This window comes from Arachis hypogaea, chromosome 12 (genome assembly GCF_003086295.3).
Source record: "Arachis hypogaea cultivar Tifrunner chromosome 12, arahy.Tifrunner.gnm2.J5K5, whole genome shotgun sequence".
NCBI lineage: Eukaryota > Viridiplantae > Streptophyta > Magnoliopsida > Fabales > Fabaceae > Arachis > Arachis hypogaea.
Genome location: NC_092047.1, coordinates 116,027,089 through 116,037,799, shown reverse-complemented (window position 1 = coordinate 116,037,799; position 10,711 = coordinate 116,027,089). Strand labels below are relative to the sequence as shown.

The 10,711-nt window shown below is 37.2% G+C and overlaps 1 protein-coding gene across 11 annotated transcripts; it reads left to right on the top strand.

Moving 5' to 3' along the window:
• Window positions 1–3,373: 3,373 nt before the first annotated feature.
• LOC112728556 (putative disease resistance RPP13-like protein 1) lies at window positions 3,374–9,518 on the top strand. 11 transcript variants are annotated; one of them, XM_072209904.1, is made up of 7 exons: window positions 3,374–7,306; window positions 7,606–7,670; window positions 7,906–8,017; window positions 8,105–8,156; window positions 8,285–8,407; window positions 8,616–8,709; window positions 8,830–9,518. In XM_072209904.1, the coding sequence occupies exon 1, from the start codon at window positions 3,678–3,680 to the stop codon at window positions 7,299–7,301; it is 3,624 nt and encodes a 1,207-aa protein (XP_072066005.1). In that variant the 5' UTR covers window positions 3,374–3,677; the 3' UTR covers window positions 7,302–7,306; window positions 7,606–7,670; window positions 7,906–8,017; window positions 8,105–8,156; window positions 8,285–8,407; window positions 8,616–8,709; window positions 8,830–9,518. The 11 variants fall into 11 exon arrangements, with proteins under 11 accessions (XP_072066005.1, XP_072066008.1, XP_072066004.1 ...); XM_072209907.1 differs by lacking the exon at window positions 8,285–8,407 and having other exon boundaries at window positions 8,834–9,518; XM_072209903.1 differs by lacking the exon at window positions 8,285–8,407.
• The last annotated feature ends 1,193 nt before the right edge of the window (window positions 9,519–10,711 follow it).

Genomic DNA, 10,711 nt, shown 5'->3' with positions numbered 1-10,711 from the left:
TATAGTGGAGGATTCCAAATTCAGAGGTGGTCCACGTCCTTTTCGGAGTTTAGATTCTTGGTTTACACATGAGGGTTTCTTAAGAACAGTTAGGGAGTAGTGGAGGAATATTGGAGAACTCGAGTTTACAGAAAAGTTGAAGGCTCTAACTTTGCCTTTGGGGAGATGCCATAAGGACAACTTTGGTGACATGGATAAGAAGATTCAACGCTTTGAGGAGGAGATAAAGAAGCTAGATGAGATGGCTGGCAATGGAGTTTATGATGGTACAGTCGAGGTTAGAAGAAAGGCTCTGGTAAGCTGTTGCAAGCGGTGGTATGTGAGAAAAGAAATACACTGGAAGTAAATGTCGCGGTCCAGGCATGCGAAGGACATGGATAAAAATACAAGGTACTTTCATAACTTGGCGTCGGCAAGAAGGAGCAATAATAGAATTGATGCTTTGGTAATAAATGGAAGGCTGATAAGAAATCAAGCTCGGATCAAGATTGCTATCAAAGAGTTTTACAAGGATTTGTATCGTCAGGAGAGATCGCCGGTTTTGGGCTTTAGGGATGGCTTGGTAAATCAGATTGATGAAGAAGAGGCAGTAGCATTGGAGAGGGTGCCGACAATGGAGGAGGTTAGAGAGGTGGTTTGGGACTGTGAATCATTTAAAGCTCCAGGAAGCGATGGTTACAACATGAACTTCATTAAAAAGTGCTGGGACGGATTGGTGTAGAGTTCACGACAGTTGTACTAGATTTTTTTCACTCATCAAGGCTGCCTTCTTATTCGAATATCACCTGGGTGGCCCTAGCAACAAAGTTCACTAGAGCCAAGGAGATTAAGGACCTCGGGCTGATTAGCATGGTTGGTTACATATATAAAGTAATATCTAAAGTGATGGTCCGAAGGATGAAAGCAGTGATGCCAGGTCTAGTAGGTAAGACGCAGAGTGCTTTTGTTAAGGATCGGAAAATACACGATGGGGCACTTATTGTGTGCGAAATAGTACAATGGTTAAAGATGAGGAAAAATAAAGCAGCGATCATCAAGTTGGACTTCCAGAAGGTCTATGACCGGGTAAAGTGGAGCTTCGTGGATATTGTACTCCAGAAGATGGGGTTTGGTTGGAGGTGGAGGGAATGGGTGAAGGAGTGTATTGGTATAGCTTCAATGTCGATCTTGATAAATGGCTCACTGACAAAACCGTTTAAGATGGAAAGAGGTTTGAGACAAGGTGATCCACTGTCTCCATTTCTTTTTATTCTTGTGGTTGATGTCCTACATAGGATGGTAGGGAAAGCAGTCAGGAACAGACGTATTTCGCCCTTGCTGGTTGGTAAGGATAATATAGAGTTATCACATCTCCAGTTTGCTGATGACACTATACTGTTCTGCCCACCAGAGAAGGAGACCATCAGAAACTATGTCAGGCTACTAAAGTATTTTGAGCTGATGTCGGGGTTAAGCATCAATTTTGATAAGTCAAGTTTAATTCCAATCAATTGCGAACCGCCATGGACCTACGACATGTGTAATTTATTGGGATGTAAGGAGGCTAACCTTCCAGTCAGATATCTTGGTATTATATTAGGGGCAAACCCAAGGCGGGTAAGTACGTGGAAACCGATAATTGATAAAGTGGTGGAGAAGCTTGGCTTGTGGAAGGCGAAAGTGCTCAATAAAGCAGGTAAGCTAGTTCTTATTAAAGCTCTTCTGAATAGCCTGCCGATCTATTATTTGAGCCTATATAAGATGCCAAAGGCAGTGGCAGAGAAGCTGATTTCGCTACAGAGAAAATTCCTATGGAGCAAGGAGGAAGGTAGGAATGGTATGGCGTTGGTTTAGTGGGAAGTAGTCCAGGTTCCTAAAAAATTGGGTGGACTAGGAGTGGGTGATGCCGTGGTTAGGAACACAGCCCTTCTTATCAAGTGGTGGTGGCAGTTCTCAAAAGAGGAGTGTCCTTTATGGAAGAAGGTTGTGTGCTCCTGCCACAACTTAAACCTCAATATGATGTTACCATCTCAGACACTACCTAGTCGAGGGGGTCCCTGGAAAGATATCTGCCAGTTGTAGTTCAAAGATCGTAATGTGAGAGATAAGATGATTGTTGGGCTGTCTATGGAGGTGGGTGATGGAATACGGACCTGGTTCTGGGAAGACACTTGGCTACAAAGTGGGACGTTAAAGTCGAGTTTTCCGAGACTCTTCTCTGTTTCAAACCAAAGAGGATCTGTCATAGGGAACTGTGGGTTTTGGGACGGATTAGAGTGGATTTGGAACTTCCAGTGAAAGTGAGAATTATTCCATTGGGAGTTAGAACTAGTGGATCATTTGCATGAGACCTTACGGCCTATAAAGTTAGCATGTGATACCCAGGATAGAGTTTTTTGGAAGTTTGACAAGAAAGGTATTTTTTCAACTAACTCTTTTGTGCAGGTGATGCAGTCAGATACACTTTTGGAGAACATCTCTAGTTACAGTTTCACCAAAACAGTATGGAAAGGCTTGGTTCCGCCACGAGTGGAGTTATTTGTCTGGTTTGTGTTGATAGGCAGAGTGAATATCAAAGAAAGGCTGCTTAGGCTAGGAATTATTAGTCATGGTGATAACATGTGTGTATTGTGTAAGAAAGATGTTGAACATATCTATCACTTGTTTCTTGGTTGTGAGTTTACCTGACAAGTATGGGGTGCTTGGTTATCTGACCTTGGGAGGTTGTGGACTATTCCGAGTTCATTGAAAGAACATTTTGAGAGTTGGATAGGAGTGGTTAACAAGAAACAAGAGTGGAACAAGTGGTTCATATGTTTCTTTGCAGTTATTTGGAATGTGTGGCTAGAGAGGAACGGGCGGATCTTTAATAACAAGGAGTCTAGAGTAGAAGCGGTGTTCCACAGATCTTTGACCAGTTACAGAGATTGGTGTAACTTGGATCCCTTTTGTTATTGATGACAATGCCGGAGATAACACAAGGGATTGTTTGTAGGCGTTAATTTTTTGTTGTTTGTAGGTGTTGAGCTCATTTGTTCAAAAAAAAGAAAGTGCATACAAATATAACTCAACAATTCATAAAGAACATGCCTTCACAAGAACTTACGACATAAAAAAAAACAGAAGAAAGCAACAACTCTAATAATAACCAATAAAGAAAAAAGAGGATAAGCACCACATAAGAAAATTAAGTACATCAACTAAAATAAATGCAAAAATCAAACCATTAAATAAAAATGTTACTTTATAACTCCAACATCTAAATCTTTTGTATTACAAATTATTTTAAATAAAATACCTTTAAATTTAATTTTAATTAATACATATTTAATTTAATTTTACAAAACATAATAATTTTTAATATTTATTGTATACCATGATTAATTTAGGTCCTGCGCATTACGTGAGTCTCATCCTAATTTTTCTAAATCTCTTTAACCCGATTTGCAATGACATAAAGTCTGAAGACAAACATAGCATAATTATTTTCAGCAGTACACATCATTTCTAGCCACATATTTTGTCCCAAAGACCAATAAGCATGTGTGAAGTCAATGTCTTTTTGCTACAAGGAAAACAAAATACATAAGCAATTAACCATCACTTTCTGAACCTGCTGCTACTTCTTCCTTTACCTTCATTGCAAACAATCATCCACTACTTCCCTTTGTTTTCTTTCTTCTTATCTTGAGATCAACATGGCTGCAAGATTTGTGGGAGAAGCTTTTCTCAACTCTGCACTTGGCACTATCTACGACATGCTGATTTCACCCTTACTTGTCAACTTCATCCAGAGAAAGAAGCTTAACCGGAAGCTGGTTGAGAAGCTGGAGACAGTTCTGAAGGCTGCTCATGCTGTGATCAATGACGCCGAGCGGAGGCAGATCGAAGAGGAAGCTGTGAAGCACTGGCTGGACAGGCTGAAGTATGCTGTGTACGATGCTGAAGACATACTTGATGAAGTCACCACCAAAGCTGCCATTCAAAAGGTTCAAGGTAACTCTCTGTCTCGCTATGTCAATTTGCATGGTGATGGTGAGATAGTAACCAAGATAGAAGAGATCATTACTGCATTAGAGTCAATTGTAAATGAGAAAGATGGTCTTGGCTTGAAGGAGATACCGGTGGAGGACATGTCATGGAGGATCCCCTCAACATCTCTGGTTGGTGTGCATCAAATATATGGCAGGGACCAAGACAGGGAGGCCATAGTAAAACTGTTGTTAGATGTTACCAATGACGGTGGAATATCCGTGATTCCTATGGTCGGCATGGGTGGAATAGGAAAGACTACTTTGGCTCAGATGGTTTACAATGATGACCGAGTGAAACAAAAATTTGATGTTAAGGCATGGGTTTGTGATGGGCAAGAAGAATTTGATGTTCTTAAGGCGACAAAGACGGTGATGGAGAAAGTAACTTCTAGTTCTTGCAACTCAACTGAGCTAAACACAATTCAGGAGAGTTCAAAGGAAGTCCTAGCAGGGAAGAAGTTGTTGGTTGTTTTGGACGACATGTGGAGTAACAATTATGATGCCTGGATAAGTTTTTTAAAGCCTTTCAAATCTAGTAACGGGGGTGTTAAGATTCTTGTAACAACTCGTCTTGATTCGATTGCTGATATGGTGAAAACTATTCCAACTTTCCGTTTGAGTTTGTTGGGTGATGATCACTGCTGGTCAGTGTTTGCAGATCATGCATGTCTTAATTCTGCTGAACCTCATATCCGTTCTGCTTTAGAAGTAGTTGGTCGAAAAATTGTCAAAAAGTGTAATGGGTTAGCTTTGGCTGCTCAAACACTTGGAGGTTTATTAAGAGCAAGAAAAGAAATAGCAGATTGGGAGTTTATATTGAGGAATGAAATTTGGGAACTTCCCAAAAAAGATAGTGGGATTCTTCCAGCATTAAGAATTAGTTATCACTACCTCCCTTCCCACTTAAAACGTTGCTTTGTTTATTGTTCTTTATTCCCAAAAGACTATGAATTCAAAAGAGATGAACTGGTGTTATTGTGGATGGCAGAAGGTCTTTTGCAGCAACCGAAGAGTGGCAGCACTTTAGAAGAAGTTGGTTCTAAATATTTTAATGATTTGGTTTCAAGATCGTTTTTCCAACATTCTAAAACCAATGAAAATTTATTTGTGATGCACGATCTCATGCATGATTTAGCAATATTCTACGGTGGAAAGTTCTTTTCTAGAAACTTTGAACTCAAAACTGCAGACAAGCATGATGCTTGTCCTCGTCATCTTTCATATGGTCTTGTCATCGATGATTCGTTATTCTCAGAGATCTCGGAAGTATGTGATTATTTAAAAAATGCAAGGACATTGCTGAATATCAGTTTTGAAACATGGGAGGATTCCACAGAGGAAGTTGATCTTTGTGGCTTATTTGCACAGTTGAAGCGCTTAAGGGTTTTGTCATTTAAATTCTTTCCTCTTTCATTGCTCGATTCAATAGGTGATTTGATCCATTTGCGTTATTTGGATCTCTCTCATTCACCTATTGAGACATTGCCAGAGTCAATGTGCAAATTTTATAATTTACAAACACTGAAGTTGAGTCATTGTGCAAGACTAGAAAAGCTTCCAATCAACATGCAGGATCTTGTAAATTTGCTTCATTTGGATCTCTCTTATTCGGCAATTGGGGTATTGCCCGAGTCATTGAGCAAATTGCATAATTTACAAACACTGAAGTTGACAGGGTGTGAAAGACTAGAAAAGCTTCGAACCAACATGCAGGATCTTGTAAATTTACGTCATTTGGATCTCTCTCGTACGCCTATTGTGGAATTTCCCGAGTCATTGAGCAAATTGTATAATTTACAAATATTGAAGTTGCGCAGATGTGGAGGACTCAAAAAGCTCCCAAGCAAGATGCAAGATCTTGTAAATATGCGCTATCTGGATATTGAAGATACTAATTTAGAAGAGATGCCAAAAGGGATGAGCAAATTAAAAGATTTGCAGATTCTGCATTACTATATTGTTGGCGAGCATGAAGAGAATGGGATAGGGGAATTGGGAGAACTTGTAAATCTTCAAGGGTCATTTCATATTAAGCAACTAGAGAATGCCGTTAATAGCAGTGAAGCTTGGAAAGCAAGAATGGTTGATAAGAAACACATCAATAATCTATGGTTGGAGTGGACATCAGCTGAAGATGGTGATATTGTTGATTCCGAAATCGAAAAAGATGTACTTGACAAATTACGTCCTCACAAAGACTTGAAGAAGCTATTCATCTGGGATTACAGAGGTACCATGTTTCCGGATTGGGTAGGGCAGTCTTCGTACCACAACATAACTGTGTTGGTGCTGAGGGGATGCAGGAATTGTTGGGTGGTTCCATCACTTGGACAGTTACCCTCTCTGGAGAGGCTAGTCATTAAAGAGCTCGAGAAGGTGAAGAAGATTGGTGGGTCATTCTATAAGGGTGATGGAACTCATCAGCATCAGGAGACACCCTTCCGATCCCTTAAATATCTGGCATTCCGTGATATGCCTTGCTGGGAGGAATGGGAGTCATATGAATGTAATGATGATGATGATGATGCACCATTTCCGAAACTTGAGGAGCTTATAATAGAGGACTGCCCTAAGTTAAGAGGAGATTTGCCCACTTTCCTTCCATCTTTGGAAGAACTCCACATTAGAGGATGCGAGGAGCTTGGTTGTTATCTGCCAAGAGCTCCCATCATACGCCAATTAATAATAGATGGCAAACAGGAAGCAAGAATGCGGGAGCTACCACTTTCCATGTTGGAGAGACTATGGGTTAATGGAGAGCAGCAGGTGGAGTATGTGTTTGAGGCCATGACCCACACCCAACCAACCTCTCTCATAGACCTAAGGATCTCAGAGTGCTCATCAGCTATATCATTTCCAGGGGATTCTTTGCCCCCTTCGTTGAAAGAGTTGCGCCTATACGATTGCAAGAATGTAGAATTCCCAATGCAACACCAACAACATTACTCACTAACGAGTCTTACAATAGACAACAGCTGTGATTCGCTTACATCCTTCGCATTGCCAGCGTTTCCAAATCTGAAGTTTCTCACAATCGCAAGAAGTGAAAATTTGACATCTCTGGAGCTGTCACAGTCACAGTCCCTCCGAGAATTAATAATTTCAGAGTGCCCTAAGCTGGAGAAGATAATAAGGGTGCCTGGCTCTTTAAGGGAACTCAGAATCAGAGAATGTGGGTTGTTGGGTGAAGGCATAGAGAGGAAGGACCCCCACATTTGGCCATCCATTTCCCACATCCCTCAAATTTATGTTGACGGCACAAAGATCCTCAATGACTCAACATCTTAAAACAGGTAACTCTTTTGCTATCTCTCTATATCCCAAACCCACTTCACTTCATTTTCCCAACATCATATTCATTCTCTCCTACATATCTTCCTTTTATTTCAAAAATTTATCCTACTCTTTTTTGAGGCAAATACAAAACCCATTCCTCTCTTTTAACACTCTTAATCACCCCTCCAGTCAATGCCTACTTCCCCCAACATATAGTATCACAAAACTGTTAACTTTTTTTAGGATACAATGTCAATTTTGGAATTCCCTCCTCTCCCTTTATTTTATTATTTCTTCTTTCTTTCTTCATGTATAGGGACATCTATTGATTCTTCTGGGACTTGTCAATTTATTGCATTTGGGTGCTGCGCCTCCAATCTTGTAAGGATATCTATTTGGATTTAAATTAACATTTGCTTTATTCTCTTAAAGGATTCCTGGAGAATTAATTGCCATTAAAGTACAATCTTAACATTAAAAATGCTCTTATCATTCGATACTCTTCAAAGTCTCATGTTTGAAATCTGCATTAAACAAACATAGGAAATCTTTGGGCATGCTTAAATAAAGATCTTGTAGAATAATTGAGTTATTCGTTTGAATTTTCTTAATGCAGATGATCTTAAAAGTTTTCTATGTACTAATTCTTTGCTGGTTGAGTACATGGACAAGGAGCTATGTATATACTTGAACTTTGTTGTCTCAGGCAGCAACTTCAAGCTAGAGTGGTATAATCCTGCACTGCATTACTCTTGTGACTATTTTCTTGTACAATATACTTTCTCATGCACCTTTTTATAACCATTGTGAATAAGGGTTTTGCTTTTGCTACATTGAAGTATGTACAAGACAATCATCATGCCCATGGTACAGCCTATTTTACTGTGATCATAATAAAAAAAGCACAAGCATTAAATTTATCTCGTGTCTTTTTTCCAATTTTCCACAAAATTCTTAGATTGTTGCTTTTTTACCTTTTTTTTACCCTACTTGAGAGCATGTTAAAACTTGGTTATTTGGAGCAAATAATGTTGAAAGCAAGGTTGAGTGGCTGGTATGGTGATCTCAAAACAGTATTCCTCTAAAGGAACAAATGAATTCTGAGGCATGTCTTTTGAGTAAGTTTTGAATAGTATTATGTGGCTATTACTGTTAGGGGATTTTGGCCATAATGCTATATATAAACTACATACAACATAGAATGTTTATTAGGAGGTTATAATTTTGTTAATTCAAGGATAAACCCTTGAGAATGATGAAATCTTCTACTTTCAACTTTTGCCTTCGTCATTAATGGTTTTTCTTCTTTTTATTGTTTTCTGTCAGCTACTTTTGCACCACCCCCTGACTCACCCAAATCTAAGGCCTTTATTACATTTCTTGGTGTTGCTCTTGCTTGCTCGTGGCCCTCGTTGGTTTGGTATGCTGTTTACTATCTTTTTATTAACTTCTGTTGAATTAAGAAATTAATTAACCTTGTGATGACTATGCACTAAGCAAAAATTGTATGAGTTGTTCTAATGTGTTTGTTTTGGCGTAGCAAGAGACGAATCGGAGCAAACTTGGATTAAGCCTAATTAGGAGACCAAAGGAATCTGGGCAAGAATGATGGAGGAACAATGAATCCCAAACAAATCAGATGAGGTGCAGTCTCTGCATCAATTCAAAAGCAGAATTCATGGAAGACATCATCCTCGTACAAAATCAAGAGAAGAAATGGATGATGAAAAACATAATTTTGCAAGGACAAACAGACCAATCAAAATGCAACATGATTACCTTCAATGATATGGATACAGTTGGAGCAACCTGTCAAAAATAAGCAGAAAGCTTACAAAATTTTCAAAGAAAAAAAGGAAGGACAAACTTAGTTTTATATTTTTATTTACACTGAACAATTATCTTTTTTTCCTTAAGAGTTTTCATGCCTTCATCGTTTCATTCTATTTTAGGAGAGCTGATATGAGTTATTCTATTTATACGAAAGAGAGAGCTTAGAAAGTGAGAATCAATTTCTGTTATGAAAAAGGCAAGAGAGCTAGGATGTTTCAATTTCTGTTTTTTTGTATTGCCTTGAATTGGTATTTGTAACATGAATTTGTTTATAGTGAAAAATTCTACTATTTGTTGTGGTAGAAACTAGATGTAGATCCCACTTTGGGATTAAACCAGGATACATCGTATTGTTTATCTTCTCTATTACAATTTTCATTCACAATATTTTTATAACTGTCATTTGTATATGTTTTCTACAAATTATGCCATCATTTTATAAAATCACCTTTTAATCATTCAAATCATTCAAATGAGTTAAACTTGAGCTTTTATCCACTTCAAACCATGGTTTTAAGGAGAGAAAATTAAAATCCTAACACGCTAAGAGATGAAATAAATTTGTATATCATTATATCAGCTTATTGATGACTACCCCACGAATAATATATAATTTAATTTCATACATTCTAAGCATGGTTGTTAATGTATGGTATTCGTGGTTTGAAATCTATAGACCAAATGTCAGCTTAGTGCATGTAAATCAGCCATTGATAGTTATATATTGATTTAGTAATATTTTTTTGGAGTGTAATACAAGTTAATGCTGCAAATGAACAAGGCCTATGTAAGTATGTATAGATATTAGATTGTAATAATGTAATTGAAAAAAATGAAATGTACATTAAATGTTTTCACCTTATTTTCTCCCATGGGAGGTTCTAGACTATAGTATATACTATATAGTATATAGGGAAACATTATGACAAATTAAATTAGGGTAAGCAACTATGAAATTTATATTAGATGGAACAATAAATTTTCACACAGACTTGTTGCTAGTTTAACTTATTAACTATGTAACTATTTTACACTTTTTCAATCAATGTCATATATACATGTACTTGAACCAACCATTCACTGTAATACACTTATAGTAAAAAAATCGAATTAAAGCAATTGATAATAAACATATATTTTTTTATAAATTTAGTTCTCAATCTCATTACTATTTTGAGAACCATTTTAATGGATAATATATAAATAATTTTACAAATATTTAAAGTGTTTGGAGACATCTCAACCCAAAGTAATATTATCATCAATGTTAAAACTTTTTTAATCTCTTCATTGTACTCAGTAGTGATATATATATATATATATATTGTTTGCAGATGTTTGAACTAATATAAAAGTTGTAAAATTACTAAATGAGTTAAAGCAACTTGTATTAACTATTAAGTACTAGTTTTTTGGAGTGGAGAAATATTGCCCATACTTTAATTGAGTTTAATTTTGATATATTTAAAGTGTAAAATTTTACACAGTCTTACAATTATATTCGACTTTTTAGATGATTATTTATGCAGTCAAATAAAAATAATATTTATTTTTAATGATATAACATTATATAATTAGATACACGTGTA

Bases quoted from the DNA above. Each gene is read 5' to 3' on its own strand.
- LOC112728556 (XM_029290903.2), top strand. From the start codon at position 3,678: ATGGCTGCAAGATTTGTGGGAGAAGCTTTTCTCAACTCTGCACTTGGC.